Source organism: Colias philodice, chromosome 7, assembly GCF_061535455.1.
Source record: "Colias philodice isolate Cphi_HAF_F1 chromosome 7, ilColPhil1 Martin Lab GWU primary, whole genome shotgun sequence".
NCBI classification, from domain to species: domain Eukaryota; kingdom Metazoa; phylum Arthropoda; class Insecta; order Lepidoptera; family Pieridae; genus Colias; species Colias philodice.
The window spans coordinates 7,256,569-7,280,067 of NC_143092.1; the positions used below are offsets into that span (position 1 = coordinate 7,256,569).

Consider the following 23,499-nt stretch of genomic DNA (forward strand, 5'->3'; position numbering starts at 1 on the left):
TAACAAAAGCGAAAGCTTAGTATGGGATCAGATCGTGCCGTGTGTGAAAATAGTCCCGATATATTTATTTGTATTTATTACAAAAAATATTAAATAAAGAAGTTCTCTTTCATGTGCCTATTCAATATCAAACAGTGCACCATCGTTGACCATAACGATCGATGCTAGTCTACTTATCCTAATAACATAGACTTGAATTAAAAGTAACATGATTTCTAGCCGAACCAATATCAGTTCTTGCAGTGCGGACAAAGTGTTAACACGTATATATAAGTATAATACTATAGTTATTTACACAAATGAAAATATCTCAGTGAATAGTGCAATTCTTACTGCAATTTTTTATGAAACATGATGCGTGCATTTACAATATGTCTTGTGTCAGTGACTTTGTTTTGGTTGAGTGATGCAGCGGGACCTCATAAGGTAATTTCCAATTTATTCCTGAAAGAGGAGGTCACTACAAGGATGAAGTGCCTTTGAAAACAACATTTTAACTGAAGCCGAAAAAAGCGTGATGTAATGATTTAATTTTAAATTAAAAAAAAAATCTCCAATTAAAATGTAATTTGCACTTTTTAGAACCTTGAAATTTTAGTTTACCTAAAACTATTCTAAATGTCGATTTAAATTTTAAACCAAGAGCAGTAAAATTTCGATATTGACCCAATGTAATTTCTTGCAATGAAATCAAATTATTCCTGTAAAATAAACCATATTCTCTGGTTAAAACTAATTCATATAATATATATTATGCGAGTAACAAGTCCATAAACAATTAACTTTGTAGAACATTTTTGTTCGCTTCGATGCTTCTGTAAACAGTTAATACAAACGCCTGACTGACTATGAAAATTTACCGCCAGAAGTTATGTATGAAGGTTAAATATATGAATAGAGTAACGAATATATTATAATACATACAATAATGTAATAAATAAACAAACAAGAAAAATATTGGTTACTTTGAGTTTTCATTTCAGCGACACAAATGTGGTGACAAAAATAAAAGTTTCACGTTGATCAAATATCCATAATTATGTCTTTGAAGTACCTACCTATTCATTTTAAATACATGAAATAACGTACCTATTAATTTGGTAACTGCGTGTATAAGTATTTCAATTGAAGGAAATATTATTGATTCCTATAGATATTATATAATTAGCTATTTATGCATGGCTGAAGATTAATACGAAGTAATTTACTAATACACATACCTAGTACTTACCTGAACGTTATATATTTAATAAATAGACAATTTAAATACATTAGGTATGTTCTTCTTCTTTATGATTTAAACTTAACTGTAGGTGATTCTGGGGAAAGTGAGAGATGCGAATTCGAACCCGCATCACGATAATACGCTGTAGAATTAAATATTTTTTATACCTACATATAATATCTAATAAAATTTCTATATTGTGACGAAAAATAAATACGATAAATCTTAAACTATCATCTGGTAGGAGAAATATATCGCATTGCAATTTATAATAAGAATAACCGGTATTTGATATATGTACTTAAGAACGGTGAGGTCAAAAATATATCTTCATTTTATGTGGGTCAGTGAAAGTGGTTTAACAGGCCTATTCGACTCTATATTATATCACTCTATGTAGAGCTTTTATGTCGTAATCAAGTACATTACTGGATAAATTTTACAAACTTTATTTTATTAAGCTATTGCATAGCTTCTATCGCGGGCCTTGAGCGCGGGGACCGAATCGATAAATTCCGTAACGAAAAAACCTCACGCTCCCCACTCCGACGGACACGGAGGTGTGGCTTGAAGGCATGCTATGCAGTTTTACCGCGGCAGTCCCCGAGTGCCACATGTCTTTTTTTTATTTTTTCATGAATCTCTTACTTTTCGTATAGACAAAATGCGCAATATATAAAAACACTTAAAAATTAATCCCTAGATTAGAATCAGACAATCAGACTATCAAAAAAGATAATTGCGAGATATAATTAAAAATATAACTAGATAATTTTGAGATCTACCCAGATAAGATGTTATTGATTAAATAACTAAATCTTTTTTTCATACTCTTCTTCCAGTTACGGCTAGCAGTATACTATGAGAGCGAGTGTCCCGACAGCAAAAGTTTCATACTGAGGCAGCTCCAACCAGCCATACACTTGCTACATAGTTATGTGAAGTTGCGCCTAATACCTTTCGGAAAGTCGAGGGTAAGTCAGAATACGTTGAAGTCAAAGAAAAGTCTCTTTATCTTTCGAGGTTGCACCTCAGTAAATGAATGACCGCCTCCTAGTAAATGAATAGAATAGATCATCTCATCAGTTAGTAGTTAAGGAAACCTTATGGCAGTCAATGAATCTAGTTTTCTTAGAAAACTTTATGTAAAGCGGATTAAATAACTGCATGCTGAGGTGTGTTTTATAATCTATTGATTATTAAGTATTTATATTATTAACTAGCTTCCGCCCGCGACTCCGTCCGCGCAGATGTCGGTCATCGCGTGGATGGTCTCCATTTTGATTAACTCTGACAATGACATCTTATAAATATCTATTGGACCCAAATACGGCTAGGCCTATAATAATACGCAACGTGTGTTCGCGGTTCTACAGAACAACTTACTATTAATTTTTTTTCTACGTATTTTTCCAGGCTAAAAAGTATCCTATTTTACGCCCAGGATAATAAGGTATAATTATACCAAGTTTCATCGAAATTGAACCGTTAGTTTTCACGTGATGTCTTCACATACAGACAGACAGACAGACAGACAGACAGACAGACAGACAGACAGACTGACAAAAATTTTTTTAATCGCATATTTGGGTTTGGTATCGATCCAGTAACACCCCCTGCTATTTATTTTTTCAATATTTTCAATGTACAGAATTGACCCTTCTACAGATTTATTATATGTATAGATTATTATGTGTTTCTTTACTTAACTACTTGATAATATAATTTTCATTTTCATTGTAGAGGTCAAAACTAATTAAATTATTATAAAGGCCGTCCAATAAGTTAAACTTTATTTTTGTTCCTTATACATAGTTGTAAGTATTCCTGAATGTACTTAACTAAATTAATAAAAAATTATAGTAAACTAGCGGTCCACCCCGGCTTCGCCCGTGGTACATAATATTTACGTTTTCTCTACATAAGAACCATCCTCGTACTTCAAGGAATATAATAAAAAAAGAAGTATCGAAATCGGTTCAGCCGTTCTCGAGTTATGCGCTTACCAACACATTTTGCGATTCATTATTAGGTATATATAAGAGAAGAAGATTAACAAAAAGTATTTTTATGTATTACCTAGGTATAAATATTTTTCAGAGTATCGACTATGGCAATGACGGATTCGAGTGTCAGCATGGTTCAGGGGAATGTCTGGGCAACATGGTCCAAGACTGTGCTTTGAATATGATGAAGAAACAGAGTGACAAATTGAAAGTCGCGTATGTTGCCTGTGAAATGCAAACTAGAGCTGGGGCGCAGGGAGATCTGACCGTAAATTTGACAATTTTTTTGACCTGCTCGAAATTTGCTATAAACTATCAGACTAAGCTAAAGGAATGTTGTTAAAAATAGTTATATAAAAAATAAATTTTATATATCTACTATAATATATTCAGAACGTACCATAACTTACTAGCTATAATATTTCTAACTATCTCCTTAAAATGTTTCAGTGCGTCCAAAAAGCAGGACTTCCAGCAAATAGAGTGGAACATTGCGTCGTGGGTAACGAGGGAACAAACTTACAGCTGCAAAGCGAATACTATACTAGTTTGATCGCCCCGACCTTCGTGCCGACCGTCATTGTTAATGGAGTAAGTTATTTAATAATGTCATAATGCACGTATCCAATCAATACACAAACACACGATATTCTATAGGTACGTTTAGTTTTTTCACATTTGTGTGTGATTTTGTAGTGAAATTTTATTATTATTTTAGTTTGTTTTATAGTACCTTATCTAGTAAGTATATAATATAATGCTATAATTGAATGATTAGTTTATAATATGTTTAAGATCTTTCGTGATAGATTCTTAAGATGGATGACCATCCACCCTAGTAACGCAAAATATTCTACTATATCTACACCTAAGATATAATAACATGGATTCTAGAGCTATTTTATAGGAGCAATGATGAAATGTAACTCATATTTGTAATTTGTTTTCAGGAATTCGATCAAAACATTCAGGACAATGCTCAAGTGGACCTCATCGGGACTCTCTGTTCGATACTCAAGGAGGCGCCGCCGTGCGCTGAACATTACAACAATATGGCTTTGACTTATGTTTTGGTTAACCAACGATGAATAAATATTGAAAGAAATTGTTATTTTTTTTATACGAAACGTTACCTAATACGTAAATCCTTAACATTTGCAATGAAAAACATAAGACACGGAATACAAAAAAGCGCTCGCAGCTTCGCTTTTAAGCACGACAGTCCTAGGGAATTTTCGTGACCAAAGATGCCTATACATTTTTCAAAGATCAGGTTCTATAATGGAATCTATGCCAAAATTAAAATTGAATCAGTCTTTATGTTGAACATGAATAATGAATATGCTTTAGATTTCTAGGAACATACAACGTGCAACAAAAACAAGTTATGAATAATTTATCACTTTTTATTATGGCCCTTAAATATTGCTTAACATATTATGCACTTATAACTACCTACTCTACGTTATTGTTAGAACATGAAGGTGCATCTAAATGGGATATTTATTTTGAAATACACACTTTATAAGAGTTTGTACGTGTCTCCAAAAAAATAGATTTTAATCCATAGACTGATTGAAAATTAACAGATTTTTTACGACATAATATACTTACTACTTAAAAACAATGAAATATTTCCCATTCATAAGCACCTACGTATTTTAAGAAGGTGAATTATCTATGATCCATTTATAGTAATGTGCAATGTTTGTGTAAACGCTCGGGACGCCTTCGCTGCCGCAGTTTTCTGAACCGAACGAGACTATTCCGATCTGAAAATATAATTGTACAAAAAACAATAAATGAAAGAGGTATATGATATACATGACAAAACATATTTTAATTCATAATTGCAATTGTATTGTAGGTAGAGCTAAAATACCTTACTAAAGAAACAGTTGACACTTCTAACAGCTTTTGACGACTCACCGCTCTGCTTGGAATAATTCGCGCCAAAATCGACAACTTTTTTAATTTTTAAAAATAGAATGACGACTCACTTGTACAAAATGTCCATCTCGCTTCAGTATTAAGGGTGCTCCTCCAAAGCCCGAACACGCATCCCTTCCCTCTTCCCCGCCCGCACATAGTTGCCCCTCATGTATCGGCACAGAGTCACCAAAGATACGCTCACATGTTTCTAGAGGTACTAGAGGCACTTCTAGTAGTTGTTGACGGCTTACCTGTATAGTTTTGGTTGGAATTATAAGGGGTTTTGACAGAAATATTATAGAGAAATCTTAGTTAAAAATACTAGATTATAATATGAGTTAAGATATATTTTCGACATAGCCCGTGGATTATGAGTATCTTATGCGAGGTAACCTCCAGGGAAATCTCCGCCTTAACATACATCCAAGAAAGGAATGCACGTCAATGCATTTTCATATTTAAAATCCTTAATTAAAGCAATGTGAACTTAGTTGAAACGGTAAGTTACATCTAAAGTCTTTGACAAACAATGAGCCTAGTTGCTAGTAAGATCACAGGGCATCAGGATCCCAGGGATAGGATTGCAACTAAAGGTTATTTAGAAATGTCCAATTAACCAATTATACTATAGCCATAATTTAACTAATTAACTCACCGAGCTAGTCTGACCAGATAATTTCCCCCATCCGACAAGCATGGCCCGCTCGTTGATCACAATTTCCGGCTTATCGTTCAGACAGATCGGCGCGGCTGTCACTGGAACAATTACAGATTTGTGATATGCATTGACCTGGTGAAGGTCGTTAGTAATTAATATACTTCAATATGAAGATGTGGTATTTGGAAATATGTTAAAATCTACGTAGGATATTGGCAAAAAATATTGGGTTCCCCAAATTATGTATAGGAAATAAATCGATAAGACCATCTCATAACAGATGTTTCCAAACTATCTATATTAAAATAACACAATATGTTAGAATAGGTATTGATTTTTGATGCGAATTTTACGAACTATTTAGTATTATACCAAAGTGGTAGAAAACTTATACTATCTGTTTTTAAACATACCTGAATATTTAATTTCATCCTTCAATATAACAAGAGCTATATCATGTCGGAATATCTTCTGTTCATAACCCGGGTGCACGGAGACGCTCTCCACTTTTATCATTTGAGCTTTGGGAGCGCAGAAATAGTCATTGCAGTCCGTACTTCTTTCGGTGTCCCATTCGCCCACTACTACTGATGACCTGAGAAAATTGACGTGTTATAAAAAAAGGACCTTGTTTTGCTTAGGTAGTATTTATAAATTCTGTTTCTGATATGGCTTAAATAAAAGGAAGCATCGTGGAATACTAATACGCGCAAGATTTCCTTAAATAATAACAATTACGAACTGTCAAAGCAGTTATATTAAATCACATTAAGAAGTTAAATATTTGTAAAAGAAAATAAATATTCTTACAATTTGTATCCTTCAGGTTTTGCCAGCGCACAATGAGCAGCTGTTAAAACAATTCTCTTTGCTATGATGGAGCCGCTACAAGCAAACCGCAAAGCCTCTTTATCTTTGTCCGTACTCCCGAATGATGTTTCTGAAATAAATTTGTATCTATTAAATTGTATACTGGAAAAAATAATTAAAACAAAAGGGACTAAAAAGGTGTCGAGGAAAATCTTTCCATAAGTTGGTCTATGATACGAGTCACTGAACTATGTAGATTGTAAAACAGGGGTTTTATTGGCATTAGCTCATTTCACGTTGTAACAATTGGCATCAACTGCGTACCTACATGGAGGTATGGCGAAGTGAATGCTTTGAATTTTACGGAATTAGGAGTTAACACATCATAAAAATTGTTTATTAGAATAAGTAAAATAATTTACATGTACTCACTAGTAAACCCTACTCTCGCGACCCACGGATGTGTTCCCATACCGTTATAGTCTACCCCCCTGACCATACTCTGTCCGCACTCTGGTGTCCCCCGCTGGTAAACCTTGCCACAGTCGCAAGAAGGACAGCATACGAAGTCCTCTTCGTTTGAACTGCCGCATGTCAACTCGTTGAGGCGGTGGAAGTACCTTTAGTACAGAATGAAAGTTAGGCCTTTCGGAATTTAGGAATACATGTTTTAAATTAAAATATTTAATTAATAGCGCATGGGTGTAGAGTAATTTCGGAGTGAGATCCATTTCAGAGGATAAAAAAATCATATGTTATTTTTTATAATACATGATATAATAAGCTAATTAAAATAATGTTATTTCGATACGAAGACATACTTATCTGATGAGAAACACGAGTAATCAAGTAAGTCTTCTAACAACGGACAAGCACTCATCGGAACGCACGTTGTGTTCGGAGGACATGCTGCCTGAAAAAGAAAGTCCAAAAATAAGTATTAAAATCATTTCACAGTATCAACTTTTAGGAGTAGGTAAAACTTATCCATACTTACGCTTCCAGGATCTTCGTCCACATTTTGACGACCGCCTACACTTATTGATATACCTGAAATATTATTAAATTTATTGTTTAAATAATCTAAATTCTATTAGTAAAAGTTGATGGTTGGATGTTTTCTAGCTTTACACAAAAACTGCAAACTAATTATATTCGACAAAAAGAAGTATGATAGAATGAATGTCATTAACACACGGTAAGGAGAAAAAGATTTTATCATCAGAAGCAATCGAATGAAATCTATATTATAAGCTATATCTATAGGTTGATTTGGACTGCCATACTGTATATTATGCAAATAAAAATAGCCTTAACAATATCAATGCATATATAGTTAAATCTCTATTATCATTGATTTTTAGTGGAAATCCCATTAAACCAATGTTGCATGAGCCATCATCATTACTGATGACCTTGCCTCTGATAGATATGATCTGGTAATGGAGGCTGTATTGAATGCATTGTATGTAATTATTCAATAGTGATGTCAGACGTGGTAAATGTCATCCAACAATACAATAAAATTGGGTTAAAATTAAAGGAATTGTATTTATCAGTTATGTAGAGCAAAAAGAAAACAAATTAATGATGACTAAACCTTAGGATATATATGGCATCTATAAATCTTCATTTATTTAATGTTAAACATCGATATCTAATAATATAAATCTGAAAAGTTTGTTCACATGAACGCGCTTATCTCAGGAACTATAGACCGATTTCGGAGATTATTGCACCGTTGGATAAGTAAGTAACTATGTGATCCCGAGTTCAATTCCTACAATATTATAATTCCTTCAATTCCTAATATTATACCTAACTAAAAAAATTGAAATTTGAAATTATGTCGGTCTGTCTGTATCTTCTGCATACCTTAACCACTGAACCGATTTGATGTTGGTACAATGATAGTTTAAGAACTGAGAAAGAAGGTCGTAAGACGCAGGAATGCACTTACAACATTTTTTTCAATTTATAAAAGACAACATAATATGTTGAGATCTCGTTTGCCTGTATGTGTAGGTTTGCTTTGTAACTCAGTTATTTTATACGGGTCACAAAAAACCAGTTGGCTAAATAAAGATCAGCGAACTTTGAGTGAAATTTTGAATTTTTCAACAGCTTTTATTAATAAAACCTAATGAGTACTTAAATATTTAGAGTACTTACTTCCAAACTGGCCGTTAACCAGTTTAAAAACAAAAACGAAAATCACAACAACCGTGTTCATATTAACTAATTTCCGTATACACATGTTTATCACATCACCTTCACACAATGTATTTGGTACAATGAATTATATTGTGGTCACATGTTGCAATGGCGGTGTGATCACAGCATAAATGATATGGTACAAAGCCTCCGATAGAGCCGGCTCCCTGGTGCAGGGCTACTCAACCTTTTGATACAGATTAAAAGCTCCTGTTGGGATGTTTGTTAGACTTTTTATATGTTTATGATATTGAATTGCTCATGTAGCAGCAGGTTGCAGAAGATAGGGATGAAGGTATATCTTCTAATAAATAACTGACACTTGTTAAGAAGAAACCAGTAATATAGTGGAAAAAATTGTGCCATTTTAAACGGTATAATAATTATTATGTGAATGTATACTAACCTTTTGAGAACCTAACGAATTAAAAAAATAACCATAGTCCTATGAAATAAATATCTCGGACTTATAGGTGGGAACGATATATTTTAAATAATTATAATATGTTAGCTATAAATAATAAAAGGTTTACAGCAGTTGAAGAGATGAATCACGTTCACACGTATTTTATTTAAATGTAATTAATTAAAGGCTTGAAGATCTTCCTCTTTAAAATGTGAATACGATATTTATGGAATAATATCAAACATTATACTTACATCATATTATAAAAGTTATCTTTATTTTAAAGTCCCTTCTCTGTTATAAAAGTCTGGTTTAAATTGTATTTAATATTGTGCATGTGTAGTATTATTGAATTCTCATAAATGAAACTAAATTATATTTTTGACAAAAACTTTAAGTAGTTACACATACAATCATCGAAAATATTATATTTTTTAAAACAGCGAGAATAGCTAAAAATGCTACCATAAGTCCAATAAGGTCAAACTAGATCTATATTATTAGTTTCAACGTATCCACAAAAGAGAACAACTAAATACATTACATTCAAGTTTTAATATTACGTTGTGACGAAGACATAGACTATAGTTCTGTATATCCAAGAAAAGGACTAGGTACTTCATTCATTATAATTTACAACCCTCACTAGCCAGGTATACGATACCAGCTTATTAAATACATACGAAGCATCATTAATAGTTAAAGGCTATAAAAATAATTGCTCGAACATGAGACGCGTAGAGCGTGGCCGTTAATCTTTTGCAAAATCAGTTTTTTGTTATTCCTTTGTTGAATTCTCTTTTTATTTGACGCGATGTCATTCACACCTGGCCGCTGGACGTCATTTAATTAAGTGGTACAGTAGTTAATGTGAAGAATCGTCGTACATATTATTTTTAAGATATTTATAGCGTTCAGATGTTTTAATGGGGTGATCGCAACCCGTAATATAGACTTGACAATTATATAAGTTTTTTATTGTTAATGATTAAAATGTAAATAGTATTCCAAACTCCAATCTCCTGTTCAATTTAAGCAGTCTAGGTACCTTACATACCGTTGTTAAGTACCTACCTATATGCAAGTATTTTTTATAGGTATCAATAAAAGTGCAGGTCAGCAGGTGTATAAAAAGTATTTTTAGGTAATTTATAGCATATTATAGTATCCATGGCTATACATCAAATTCATAAGTACCACTAATAGCAAACTTCCACATTCCCAAGCCACTAAAACCAAACCATGACGGTGACTGACAGCACTTCCTAATCAGATAATTATGCTCCCATACAATGAACCAAATTAAATTATAACCACTAGAATCACGTATAGATTAAAAGTAGCGAAGGTCTATAACACAAAATCATGCATTTTTAAGAAAATGTTGGCTCGCTTTTGTGAATAAAAATTGTTCTTCTATGACTTTAGGTAAATACCTAAATTAATCACATATCCAAAATGCACATATTATGCGTGTGAAGGAACACATGCCGAACCCACAAAAAATCATATAAAAACTAAACCTAACGAAAAAACCAAATCAAAAAGGATTTTCTACGAATTTTCTATCAAGCGACTCCCAAAAAAACTAATTGAATGACGGTTGATTCAAATTGATGTCTTTTTGATTGAAGTTGTTGAACCATGGCGTAAGAAAAATTATATCGTATACCTAATATCTATGTTATTCCAATGATGGGTTTCAAATTCCCCGTTTCATTACATCTTTTTACGATGAACACGCAATAATAATACATAACATGAACTCAAATAACCAGTACCGCAATAGAGTCGGAACAATGAAGTTAAGGAATAGTGCTTCGGATCAGAACGTATTCTACACTTATGTATGCATGGTCAATGACGTGAAACCGATCGACGATGCTGTCCACGGCCACAGCTCTCTGCAGGGTGATAATGATCTAACGGTATTTTGAACAACCTTATTGTAAGCATAATAAGCAAAAAATATTGCCATAATATATCTGTACAAGGCATATTCTGATTTGGACCTATTCTTGAGAAATCTCCGTGTGAATTTTTTGGAATTCTCCGAACATGATTACCTCAATAAAGTGATAAAAAATAACATAATAAATTTGTACTTTATAGATGAACGAGGATCGTCCAATACAAGTAGAAAGGTCCAAAGCCCTGCATGAGCTTGTGGAATCTCATAGACGCGACCAAGACTCCTTTTTGGGAGCTACCGCGGCTTATGAGGTGAGATTTAATAATAGGTATCTTTACGTATTAATTTTTTGTTCGTAGAAATCATCTTGAAGATTTAAAAATTATAACTCGGATATAATATTATTATAATTCAATGCAAAATGAGAATATGACCATTTTTTGACAAAAAACTTATTATTATATGATATAAACTTCTTGAGCTTTTCTACACGATATCCACAAATATTTAACAATGTCAAATGATTCATTTAAAATTTAACGTTTCTTTTAGAAAATATCAAACGGAACAAGTGATCTACAAGGCATCGAAGAGGAAGACGTTGAAGACACAAGGAACCACGCTAATATTTTAAAACTGACCAAGATGAAGTGGCTTACGGAAGATCAAGAGGGTTATGCAGAATCTAGGTTAGTATTATAAATAAGTATCTAAAGTTTTCATCGCGACTATCATCCAATGAATGAATATATTTCCAGAAACATAAACGCACTAACAGGTGCTAGAGTGCGAGATAGGAGAAAAAAATGAAGCTAGAAGGTATTTTATAATTAGACAAAACAATCCTTAATTTTTATACTGATCAGTATCAATAACTAAAATTTACCACAACAATTGATTTGTTAACCGAAAAATACGGGAAATGTTAAGCACCTCGTTTTGATCATATTCTATCGACAATGAATTAAATTTACAATTAATACCTTTTTACCTATTTGGCGTTACTAAGAACCACCTATCTCTTTGTTGACATTTTCAGTTCACCATCATTATCACCATCAAACTCAACAACTTCAACCTGCAGTCGAGAATCTGATGACGTCATTGACCGTCGTCTCAGCTTCGGAGATAAATGTTTATCCACTATACTACGCTTGGATAGAGAGCACAATATGTTTGGAATGTCGAACATTGCCATCGTGGGAAAGAAAACATCGAAAAGAAGTCGCAAAGATGAAAAGCCAGTGTTTCCACAGACTGCCATTGTACAAATATGCTGTGGTAAAGGCTGTTGTAGGCATAAGGTATAAATATTAATGTAGTAGTTGTATACGTAGTATATTATTATTAGTATGTGGTAGTAGTATACATAACACCTATATAGTATTATAATAACTACCTACAAATTAATACGAAGTACCTACCTAACGTAACGGCACCAGTCTTGTACAGATTAAGGAAAAAATTGAAGTTTTTTGCATATTTCTCGTAGGTTTTTTAACTTTATTGGATATTGTTAAGTTATACCTTTAGTTCAATGTTAGTTTAACGTAATCAATGTTAGAAAAAAGATTACAATGCATAAATAATGAAGTTATTTATAAATTAAAAAACCACTTTTTTGCACCAGTGATGGACAGTAAAAATCTAATGATGGACACCCAGTTATGGACAACATCCAGTTATGAACACCCATTTATGGACTGTACCTAATGTTTTTTCTCCAGTTATTTACACTTGGAGAAGACTTATAGTTATCAATAGAATCTTGAAAATGATGATTGGAATATAATAAATCGGGGATGTATTTATAAAAAATAGTACGTATTTATTTTTTTGCATAGTTGTCCGTATTTATGCAAAATGGAACCACTCGACAAATTTCGTTTTTTACTTTTATTGAAGAATACTCATTCAAAAGTGGTCTAAATTCTTATACAAACAAGAACCACTTGATTTTTACGTTGGAAACAAGGTATACTAAAAGCAGAAAGGAACCACCAGCAACAACGAATAATACCATATTAAGCAAAACCGAACCACAGCACCACGGGACTGCTTTGTTCAAACAAATAAACGATATTACTATCATGTCATTTTATACAAAACAGATCCACACCTACTTGGTACCATTATACATTACACATATTTCTATTAATAACAATTATTTTTAATACACAAAATGGAACCAGGTTTCTGTGGTATGGTTATGCGTAAAATAAATACATAATTTAATTGTAATTTTTTATTGCAAAATAAAACCACAAGCATTCGGTTCTATTATGCATAAATAAATATTGTAAAACAATCTGAAACCCATCACCGCTATATGGAACCAAATGCCTTGACTTGTTACAATGCTTTTCATCTTTAAACAACGTATTTCATTACTTAAGTGCAAAACTTAAATTTTTTAAGTAAAACGTCGAACAACTGTCAATATAGGTGACATTCAGCGAAGTAGTTCGAATACGTGACGGTGTTTTTTTCCTCCGCGAAGTAAGTTCTATTGTTTTTGTTAATTACCTTTAAAATTAAATGTGAAAATTTTTAGTAATAAATAAATAAGCAAGCAATGGGTAAGAAAAGCATTGGAGACGAACACCGAAGATAATAATGAAGATACAACGGGTAAGTAGTTTTTTTTAATGCATTTAAGTACTTATTGAATCTGAAATGCAGGTACGCTTTATTCACTTTTGATTCATTCCCGATTGTGGTGTGATTTTAAGTACGATTCATCTGTCATTGTGAGATGAAACTACTAAAGTCTAAACCCTGTTTTAAAAATAACTGTCGATGATCTAGGTACCTACCTACTATTTTGGTAAAATACGTTTAGATTCAGATTCAGTACAGTACATTCAGCCACATCATTCAGCGCATATAATTATTTGTTTGATTTTAAAACTCGCGCGGCTACTGTTTTGACCGGAACAAGGCCCTAGCCTGCGAAATTAAAAATTTTAACAAGTTTATTTAATTTTTTGCTAGGGTTGCCACTGTTGCGTATGATTTTTAGGGTTCCGTACCCAAAGGGTAAAACGAGACCCTATTACTAAGACTCCGCTGTCCGTCTGTCTATCCCTTTGTCTCATGAACCGTGACAGTTAGACAGTCGAAATTTCATATGATGTATTTCTGATGCCGCTGTAACAACAAATACTAAAAAACAGAATAAAAAAAGACGTGTGGCACTCGGGGACTGCCGCGGTAAAGCTATTGCATAGCATGCCTTCAAGCCGCACCTCCGAGCCCGTCGGAGTGGAGAGCGTGAGGTTTTTTCGTAACGGAATTTCTCGATTCGGTCCCCGCGCTCAAGGCCCGCGATAGAAGCTATGCAATAGCTTAATAAATATTTAAGAAGCTCCCAAAAATAAGCCGTGATTTTTTTGGCGTTTTTATAGATAGGTAATGGTACGGAACTCTTCGTTGCGCGAGTCCGACTCGCACTTAGCCAGTTTTTTGTACATGGCGCATGTACATACAACATACTTAGTCGTCTAGTAGGGACACGGCTTTATAAGAACTAATAATATTTTGCTGTCGCCATATACCTACCTACGTATAAAAGCCACGCGGCTTTATTATTTTGATTTAAAGCTTTTTTCTTTTTATTACAGAAGATAACGAAGAACCTTATACGTCGCTGCCTCTGGAGAAGCTTTCTTCACCTTCTAGCGATATTCAGTCCATATTACATCTCATTCCACAAGATGCACAGTTTTTATAACGGTCTCATTAGTGATGATGCAATAGAAGACCACATAGATGGACTAGACACGGTGGATTTCGAAATCCAATTTGATGATAACGTCGAATAAACGTCCTATATAAGTATTATTTTATATATCTATACATATAATAAATCTGTAGAAGGGTCAATTCTGTACATTGAAAATATTGAAAAAATAAATAGCAGGGGGTGTTACTGGATCGATACCAAACCCAAATATGTGATTAAAAAAATTTTTGTCTGTCTGTCTGTCTGTCTGTCTGTCTGTCTGTCTGTATGTTCAGGCATCACGTAAAAACTAACGGTTCGATTTCGATGAAACTTGGTATAATTATACCTTATTATCCTGGGCGTAAAATAGGATACTTTTTATCCTGGAAAAATACGTAAAAAAAAAATAATCTTAATTTTTCAGTTTTATCCATAGACGTTGTTCTGTAGAACCGCGAACACACGTTGCGTATTATTATAGGCCTAGCCGTATTTGGGTCCAATAGATATTTATAAGATGTCATTGTCAGAGTTACTCAAAATGGAGAAATAAACCATCCACGCGAAGACCGACATCCGCGCGGACGGAGTCGCGGGCGGAAGCTAGTTTTATTAATAAAAGCTTTAATTACGATATTATAAATACATAGTTTCATTTATATCATTAAATCCCTGGGATGTGGTTCCTTTTTGTATAAGAGAAAACCTATCAATTGATAAATGTTAAAAGGAACCACATGCACATTTTCTTAATTATCTAGAAAGTTTAAGAATATTCAGAGCAAATTTATATACACATGCTTAAATAAGTAATTTATCAATGAATTTAAATAAAATAAATTTTAATTTTACTTCATCTAACAGAGCTGCAAATGTTTTTGTAAATCCTTTGATATCTCAGAAGTGCGTTTTTGCTGGGTGGTTCCTTTTTGCTTAAATACGGACAGTTATAATATTTAAAACAGTCTTAATTTCCATTTTCTAGGCAAAAATTGGACAAATGCATCGTTAAATACGAGTTATGTCCGTTAAGAAACACCAATATGGGTTTTTTTTCTCAATAAGTCAGGGATGAAAAATATAACTAAAAAAAGTACTGCCATTCCATCCATTTTGGGACTTCTTCTTCTTCGTCTTATCACTCTCGTCAGAGCGAACGTGGTCAACATGAGGTTTGGGGGGGTAGATGTTACCCGCTTCACGATATTCCGCCATATCTCTCTGTTTCCTGGCATTCCGCTACACTCGTGAAGTGAATCGCCAATCTGAATCCGCCAACAGCCTTAATCTGATCGGTCCATCGATATGGATTCCAAATTGTAGCACGAGGCAAAAAGCTTTTTTTAAACTGTTGTCAAGATGGTGTGTATGAAATTTAAGCGTGTGTGCTATATGGTGGTGGAATTTAGCAGCAGACAGCGATCCAAACAGTTCATTAGAGAACTCTCTATGATAGATGCGTTACAATACGCATAAGTATGCGACTTCTCTACGCAGTAATAGAGAATGAAGCCGAGAACGAGTCGCACAGCACATAATGACCCATTTTTTAAAATATATTCTTCATAGGTAGATCTAAGATATTATGTTGTTGCACCCATTAGTGTAATTTCAACAAAAAATGTCAATGTCCATTATAGGAACCAAAGCAAATCCAGTCATGGACAATTGTTGTACAATATTGGAACCCTTTGTTTGAAATGATCGTGATAGGTATATTATTAATCAGAATGAAAAGACAATACAGAAAAGGGCATGTAATTAATACCTTTAAAAAAAGTTTATTTTCGACATATGTCCATAAATGGATATATCCATAGAATTAAATCCAGTTATGGACACTGAAGAATTTTATTTAAACAACATAACCTATCATGATACTAAATCGTGTAATATTTCATACAATTAACTACTATAAATAAAAGTAATATCAAATTTTGCTAATATTTATACAAAAATTCTTATGACCAAAATTGTGTCCTCACTTCCTTAAGGATTTCCTTAGTAAAAACGGATTTCTTCGAAACGAGTCGCAGCAACTAAACATAACGTTCTGCCATCTTCAAACGTTTTGGCCGAATTAGATGAAATGTTGTATTTTGATAGCTTATGAACCAAACTTTTATTTTAAGTATTGCCAAATTATATAACATTAATTTTGGTCTTAATATTTAAATTTAATATTTATTTTGTCCATTACTGGATGCTTGTCCACCACTGGTGCCGTTACCTTACATACTAGTTACTTAAGTAATTAATATTTATTTATTTTCAGAGTAATAGCGACTTACCAGCATCTTTAAAGGTATTTATTTATTAAGTTACTTACCTGTTTAACTAGATAAACAAAATTATACTTACCTATGATCTGATTATAGTGTGGAGGCTGCAACGGATGCACTGACCCATGTTGTCCGATATGTATTGGACCTCCTTGCGTATGTATCTAAAACAATAGGTATACATAATATGTAGTTAATTATAAAATGGTAAAATAATAATAAAACTTATTAAAAGAAGAAAATAAAAAAGAGAATGTGTTACTCTACAATATAATTAGTGTAATGTTAGAAGCGTTTCATATTTTAGTTTAGATACACCCATACTACAATATGATAAATGATTTCAGGACAACCCGCCATGCCCTCCAGTAGTAAGTATAAATTTTTAAAAATAAATTGGGTATTTTTTGACGACCTTCTTACTTAAAAATTACTTTATTTTGTAGTGTTCATCCTGTCCTAAAGGAAAATGCAGCTGTAAGGTACGTAGATGTTTTGTAAATCCAGGATAGAAATAAATTTAATATTATATCTCATTAATGTATCTTTTATTATCCATTTTAGTCTGCACCGTGCTCGCCATCTAAGTGCATGGTTGACTGCAGTAATTGTTTTGGTTTGAAGGTGAAATTATTTTTAAGACATTTTTAATAAACCTTTTTCATAATAAATTTAAGAATTAATAAATATTTTTAGCTAAGAAAAAAAAAAGAAAACTTAGCTACTAGTTTAGCAAATGTCTCTACATTACCAGCCTATACATTTTTTTTAATTTTCAGATATCTTTGAAACGAAAACCTAAATATGAACCTTCACCGGTTAGTAAAATTAATATCTATTTTTTTACATTGTATTATTATGTACATATAAATAGAAATGTTTCAATTTTTTGTTTAGATTGAGTTAACACCTCGATCGAGTTGCGTTTTACAAAAAGTAAGTTATCAATATTTATATTTGCAATTATTATCATAATAATATCTTCGTTGATTTAACTTCTACCGAGAAACTACCTACAAGATAGGCATTACTAAAAATGGTTTCAATATTTATTATATTTCCTATTTCCTAGATTTATTATATACCTACACAAACTATGTTTTTTTAAGAAGCAAATACTTGCCCCATTTCATTCAAACACTAAAAAACTAAACCACAAAACAAAATACCCTATCAATAATCACATAAACATAAGCCATTGCGCATTAGCCCCTAGCTGCCCGTTCCTGCCACCACATGCCCCACTGCGTGCCCCCATCGTCCTGCTTCCCGTACTTGATGCCTTGCTTCTGGCCCGCACGAGCCGGGGCCCCCTGCAACGATCCTACGAGATGTTTCCACAACCCACCGTGCAGGGCGCCGAGGAAACGACAGGGCCCCAAACCACCGGACGAAATATGCCCAAAGGTTATTTTATTTAATAAAGAATCTTATAATATATTTAGTTAGATGCAATGTTAACCGTATGATTGAACTCTTTATTTTCTTATAGTATGGGAAATGCAATGACAACGAAAAAGCCAAATGCCCAAACCTAACTTGCCCTGGAGTAAGTAATAAACTTTGGTTAAATAGCTAATATTGGTAAATAATAAATATTGGTAGCTAATATACAATGAGGTTTTAACATAGCCATATTACATATATTTTAGTGATTAATTTACGTGTAATGTGTATACAGTATACTTATGAAATTAAATTTTCAGAACAATCCTTCTATGAAACAAGCAATTGAAACTCGTTTTGCCCCTAAAAAGGCTTAAAAATAATGGTATTACCTGAATCTTACGCTCTTGAACATAAGAACTGCAATTGTTCAGAAGTAAGCTGAAAACAATTATATTTGAAGTATGTAATTATTTTATAGTTTGTTATGATAAATTATTTACTTTACAGAACAGTAATAATACTAATTTGACGGACCAAGAAAATTCAGTGTTTCAGGAACATAATCATAGCGCAAAAAAGCACAACAGAAAACTTTTTAACATAGTCTCAATTCACGTAAGTCAAAATTTTTCTGCAGTTTTTTCGAATATAAAGCCGAATGCTGTATTTTTACAAGTTCTTCCTGATATCGCTTAGACGCGACTGAAATCTAATGCGAAGGGTGGCCGCTTTTTGGAGATGAAATAAATTGGAGATATAAAACAGCTGTTTGTGTTACGAAAGTATTCATATTTTTTTCTTTTCCAGAAAAAATCTAAAGCCACATGCGAATGCCATTGCAATACATGCTCAAGTTGTTTTGTTAGAAAACCTACGGTAGGTAATTACGCGCTCATTAATTTTTGATGCATGCATCGTACTATGTAGGTAATCATTTGTGAAGAATGTATCTTGAATAAAAAATTTGCAGTTAAATTCTTAATTTTGATTTCTGTTTTCAGCCTGCGATTTCTTCAGATCAAGCTATTGAAAAACAGTAAACATGTGCGTAAATTTTCTAACGGTAGATCTGGAAATAAGTATCATCAAAATAATGGGAAGGTATATATTATTTTCAACAATTATTAATAGTCACAGAACAGTAAAGTAGATAGAAGTGTGATGTGGGCGTGGCCCACGTGTCAATGATAAGTTTAGATCACCTAACTTGCTCTCAGTTGTGCGCAGAAAAATATTCGAGTCGGTTGTCAGCTGTCAAACCTTTTTTCCATATTTATTCATTAATTAGGACGTGTTGTTCGGTATAAAGAGTGCAAAAATGATAGCAGACGAAATAATATCAGCAATGAAGGCATTTCATACCGTCGGTAAGTCTTATTTTAATTTATTTTAATTATATTTTATGTTATAACTTCGCTTGTCGTAATTTGTCAAAATTGTATACAAATATCTAGTCAAAATGAACCTTAATTCATAAGAAATTAGTACTATTATAGATTGAACAGCAAACAAGACTTTCTGGAATATTATTGCAATAAACAAACGAATTTCGCTTTAGTGATGCTTGTGGTGCATATCGACAGTATCGATACTTTAGAAAAGACAAACATTATAAATATTAAATTTTATTTTATTTTTCTTTAGCTTTCATTTGTCTAATTTATTTATAGATTTCCCAAAGAGGCTAATTTAAAAGAGAAATGGATAAATACAACGTGACGAGTTAACTGCATGCCGAACAGTACTAAGCGGTCTAACAAAGGCCACCGATACATCAAACCTACAGCAGTTCCAAGATTTAAAATAATGCATATTTTCTGTTTGTATTTTGTAAATATAGATTTATACTATTCTATTCCGTTTTTTATTTAATAATAATAATATAAAAAGACGTACTTAGTAGTAATAAACATACTCCAAAATGTGACACATTATACTATACTCGTATAATAGAAAGAAAAAAAAATACACAAAAAATATTTATTTGTGAATTATCGATATCTCGATATCGATAACAAGGCCGACATCCCTCAGAGCATAGCATCAGATAAATATCAAGTTAATGTCATTAATGTTGAGTGACACAAATTTCAACCTTATCTCTATGTGTTGCGTTTCAAATTTATATCTATCGAAAACTAACGCCCTCTGTTGTGGAGTAGCTGAATGTTTTCGAATTTGGAATTTCTGTGCAATGAGAAACAAAACAGCTAATATACCAGGGATGTTATACTAAAATAAACCGTAACATGGTGCGTTAGGGTACATATTGAAATGCTGAATTTATAACCTAAGTCAGTTTTTACTCAAATTAAGCTGTCCGATCAAAGGCATAGTTTACTTGTAGTGTACTGTATAACTATCGGTTTAAATGTGTGGGTTTGGCGACACTGGTTTTCATACTAATTAGACATTACAGCACTTCTATATGTTTTTACTGTTCTGTGTTAATAGTACAAAATGTGTGCATCAAAAATATACAACATCTTGTAAAATGCCTACATATTTTTACAGGTAGAGCCAGTTGGAATGACAACATGAAATAAAACATATAAATACTTATCGTGTTTCATTTACCTAACCTTGAAATCTTCTAAGCGAAACTATCAAAATATCAAAATTCAAAAGAAAACCATCATTCAAACCATGATAATTTTATTAAAACACCAATCTAAGGCACAAAATCCCTGGACACTATAAATCTATTGGCGCAAGGCTTATGGGGTTTCCTTTGATGTTTCAACTGGTCTACAACCGTATAGGGTGGGGTGCCTTGCGCTATATGACAATAGTCACTACAGTACATAAATGGGGGGAGGTTGGTCTGGTACGGGTTGGGCGGGAAGGGGGCTAGGTCGAACGACTCCCCGTGATCCCATGACGCTAGAGATGATGACGCGAACGGAATTTTGTACTTTTTCTTCATTTCCGATTCGAACACCCTGAAATACATAACTAGAATTGAGTATGGATAATTACAATTCTTCTGACAAAAAATATTAATATTATGGCTAATTCAAGACAATAGAATTAAATATTGTTTGTAGGTCAACTTATTTTGGAAACTGATGGATATATTTTTAACTAAGCAAAGAAAAACAGCTTTAATGTCCAACCCTTTTATGTTGTTAACTGGATTGTGACACGCAGCGACTTCTTTGTACTCCTTCTTGACGTGTATTCTGTCGTACACACTTCTGTGCGCTTTTGCTGTAAGCGGCATCCAAATTTCTTTGTGCCTTGGACCAAAACCGCGCACCTAAAAATGTAAACACCATAAAATTAAGAAATTACTTATAATATCTGAATAATTATTCGATCTTATCGGTAATTATTTCTAAAACATACAATAACTACTTATACGACAATAAATTCATAAAACGACATCGAGAAAATAAGTGGACTATTACCTTAACAAGAGCAAGACAACACTAAAAATAGACCTTCAATAAAGATTAAATTTTACAATGAGTACAATTCACATACCTTAGGAACATTAAACTCGGAATAAAATGTGATCTGGTCTTTAGCGCCGATTCCATACTGGTCCTCCACAGAGAAGGGCTTATGATATGCTCTGTAAGTTGAGACATAAGGATCCAAAAGTCTTCGGAAGCCACCAGCATTGTCTGGTATTACTGGAGCTTCATTTCTTCCAGATGCAACTACCTATTTATGCAAAAAAATATAATTAAAATATAAGGTCTCCAACATGAATCCCAAGACTTGAAGCCTTTCTTTGAGTGACTTTTGATATTTAACTTAATTACGATTACTTCCTAAGTATATTAAAAGATCTAATGATGAATTCAGCTCAGTTATAATAATATAACTCACGTCGAAAATATATTCCGGATCAGGTGCTTTGACAGTAATCTCGGGTGGCGCTGTTGGTGGTTTCGTCAATCCCCTGAAGTTGTCCTTCATTTCCGATATCATTATTGGTTGTACAATGCTTTTGCTTTGTATCTAAAATGTACAAGGGATAAGATTATTCAACAGGGATTTTTTTTATCTTAATGTTATTTAACAAATTCTAACCCTTTTCTCAACACCGGTCATGAAAATAACTCTTCGACAGTTGATAGCACAATCGGCTCTCTCCATGGCCTTATTAGGGTTTGGTTTGACGCAATATTCCCCTGTAGTTGTTTTATACGACTCCTTTTCGACCACCATATCGCGTCCCGTAACTCTTTCTGGCAATGGATCATCTATTTTCTATGAAAACACTTGAGTATAATTAAATTATGAAGTATTTATAAAAAAAAAAAATATACGGTAGCTGTTATATGAAAATAAATAATTTCCAGTATAAGTTCTATTTGAAAATTAATAAAATAAAATGCATTTATAGTAACTGCATGTATATTATACAAGCATACACGTCATATATATATTATACAATTTAATCTCAAGAACTACTGGAGCGATTTCAAAAGCTTTTTCACCGCTACTTATAACTTTGACACTGTGTGTGTGAGTGCTATGTTCTTAGAGCATTAAAAAGCTATGTTATTTATTATGCACCACGGATGAAGCCGGGGCGGACCACCTAGTTATGAAGAATATCAAGGCTACATACACAATCCAAACTATGCGGTATTGCTGGAATATGCCTATGAGCAATGCTCGCCGCAGTCCTCGTTTCATTGCTAGACAGTCGCAACGGGATATTGTATTGAACATTTCCCCACGTGTTTACATTTTTTATTAACAACTCATTCAATACAAGCGGTTTCGCAGCTTTCGGCTGTGACATTATAAAATTTTATTTATAAAATTAATACAAACAAAATGTTTACAAAATCATAACAGTCATAAGTGACAATAGGTGACAAAATTGTTTTAAGATTTGATTGAATCAGTCATAATATTTTTTATGCTCACTGCTTCTTATCATAGAGAATAGAGCGCCGTAGGCCATAGGAATTTAAA

The 23,499-nt window shown here is 33.0% G+C and overlaps 4 protein-coding genes across 4 annotated transcripts; 2 read left to right on the plus strand and 2 right to left on the minus strand.

Annotated features, from left to right (window-relative positions):
• Window positions 1-210: 210 nt before the first annotated feature.
• On the plus strand, window positions 211-4,336 carry LOC149487164 (GILT-like protein 1). Its single transcript, XM_089697436.1, has 5 exons — window positions 211-426; window positions 2,068-2,199; window positions 3,326-3,499; window positions 3,682-3,822; window positions 4,182-4,336. Exons 1-5 carry the CDS (start codon window positions 352-354, stop codon window positions 4,317-4,319), a joined length of 660 nt encoding a protein of 219 aa, XP_089553562.1. The 5' UTR covers window positions 211-351; the 3' UTR covers window positions 4,320-4,336.
• Window positions 4,337-4,616: 280 nt separating this feature from the next.
• On the minus strand, window positions 4,617-9,089 carry LOC149487165 (CLIP domain-containing serine protease B4-like). The gene is made up of 9 exons (XM_089697442.1): window positions 8,804-9,089; window positions 7,629-7,681; window positions 7,453-7,544; window positions 7,064-7,251; window positions 6,632-6,761; window positions 6,235-6,416; window positions 5,819-5,919; window positions 5,232-5,414; window positions 4,617-5,003 (listed from the first exon to the last, which is right to left on the minus strand). The coding sequence occupies exons 1-9, from the start codon at window positions 8,886-8,888 to the stop codon at window positions 4,893-4,895; spliced, it is 1,125 nt and encodes a 374-aa protein (XP_089553568.1). The 5' UTR covers window positions 8,889-9,089; the 3' UTR covers window positions 4,617-4,892.
• A 1,895-nt stretch (window positions 9,090-10,984) lies between these two features.
• LOC149487166 (uncharacterized) lies at window positions 10,985-19,176 on the plus strand. Its single transcript, XM_089697362.1, has 14 exons — window positions 10,985-11,179; window positions 11,364-11,474; window positions 11,716-11,852; window positions 12,203-12,467; window positions 17,166-17,195; window positions 17,269-17,328; window positions 17,619-17,654; window positions 17,737-17,796; window positions 17,952-17,990; window positions 18,070-18,108; window positions 18,382-18,579; window positions 18,665-18,721; window positions 18,879-18,994; window positions 19,069-19,176. The coding sequence occupies exons 1-13, from the start codon at window positions 11,012-11,014 to the stop codon at window positions 18,933-18,935; spliced, it is 1,257 nt and encodes a 418-aa protein (XP_089553488.1). The 5' UTR covers window positions 10,985-11,011; the 3' UTR covers window positions 18,936-18,994; window positions 19,069-19,176.
• A 1,838-nt stretch (window positions 19,177-21,014) lies between these two features.
• Window positions 21,015-23,454, minus strand: LOC149487167 (uncharacterized). Its single transcript, XM_089697443.1, has 6 exons — window positions 23,147-23,454; window positions 22,603-22,782; window positions 22,399-22,530; window positions 22,048-22,230; window positions 21,678-21,820; window positions 21,015-21,503 (listed from the first exon to the last, which is right to left on the minus strand). Exons 1-6 carry the CDS (start codon window positions 23,321-23,323, stop codon window positions 21,233-21,235), a joined length of 1,086 nt encoding a protein of 361 aa, XP_089553569.1. The 5' UTR covers window positions 23,324-23,454; the 3' UTR covers window positions 21,015-21,232.
• Window positions 23,455-23,499: the final 45 nt, after the last annotated feature.

What these genes read in the sequence shown, in the direction of transcription:
- LOC149487164 (XM_089697436.1), top strand. Translation starts at nt 352, where the DNA reads ATGATGCGTGCATTTACAATATGTCTTGTGTCAGTGACTTTGTTTTGG. An exon ending in TACCTTTCGGAAAGTCGAGG is followed by an intron (nt 2,200 to 3,325) that starts GTAAGTCAGAAT and finishes AATATTTTTCAG; the next exon opens with AGTATCGACTATGGCAATGA. An exon ending in GGGCGCAGGGAGATCTGACC is followed by an intron (nt 3,500 to 3,681) that starts GTAAATTTGACA and finishes AAAATGTTTCAG; the next exon opens with TGCGTCCAAAAAGCAGGACT.
- LOC149487165 (XM_089697442.1), bottom strand. Translation starts at nt 8,888, where the DNA reads ATGTGTATACGGAAATTAGTTAATATGAACACGGTTGTTGTGATTTTC. An exon ending in TCGTGTTTCTCATCAGATAA is followed by an intron (nt 7,252 to 7,452) that starts GTATGTCTTCGT and finishes TCTGTACTAAAG; the next exon opens with GTACTTCCACCGCCTCAACG. An exon ending in GGATGAAATTAAATATTCAG is followed by an intron (nt 5,920 to 6,234) that starts GTATGTTTAAAA and finishes TAATTGTTCCAG; the next exon opens with TGACAGCCGCGCCGATCTGT.
- LOC149487166 (XM_089697362.1), top strand. Translation starts at nt 11,012, where the DNA reads ATGAACTCAAATAACCAGTACCGCAATAGAGTCGGAACAATGAAGTTA. An exon ending in CGGACGAAATATGCCCAAAG is followed by an intron (nt 18,580 to 18,664) that starts GTTATTTTATTT and finishes ATTTTCTTATAG; the next exon opens with TATGGGAAATGCAATGACAA. An exon ending in CAAACCTAACTTGCCCTGGA is followed by an intron (nt 18,722 to 18,878) that starts GTAAGTAATAAA and finishes TTAAATTTTCAG; the next exon opens with AACAATCCTTCTATGAAACA.
- LOC149487167 (XM_089697443.1), bottom strand. Translation starts at nt 23,323, where the DNA reads ATGTCACAGCCGAAAGCTGCGAAACCGCTTGTATTGAATGAGTTGTTA. An exon ending in ATCCGGAATATATTTTCGAC is followed by an intron (nt 22,231 to 22,398) that starts GTGAGTTATATT and finishes TTGCATAAATAG; the next exon opens with GTAGTTGCATCTGGAAGAAA. An exon ending in CCGAGTTTAATGTTCCTAAG is followed by an intron (nt 21,821 to 22,047) that starts GTATGTGAATTG and finishes TTACATTTTTAG; the next exon opens with GTGCGCGGTTTTGGTCCAAG.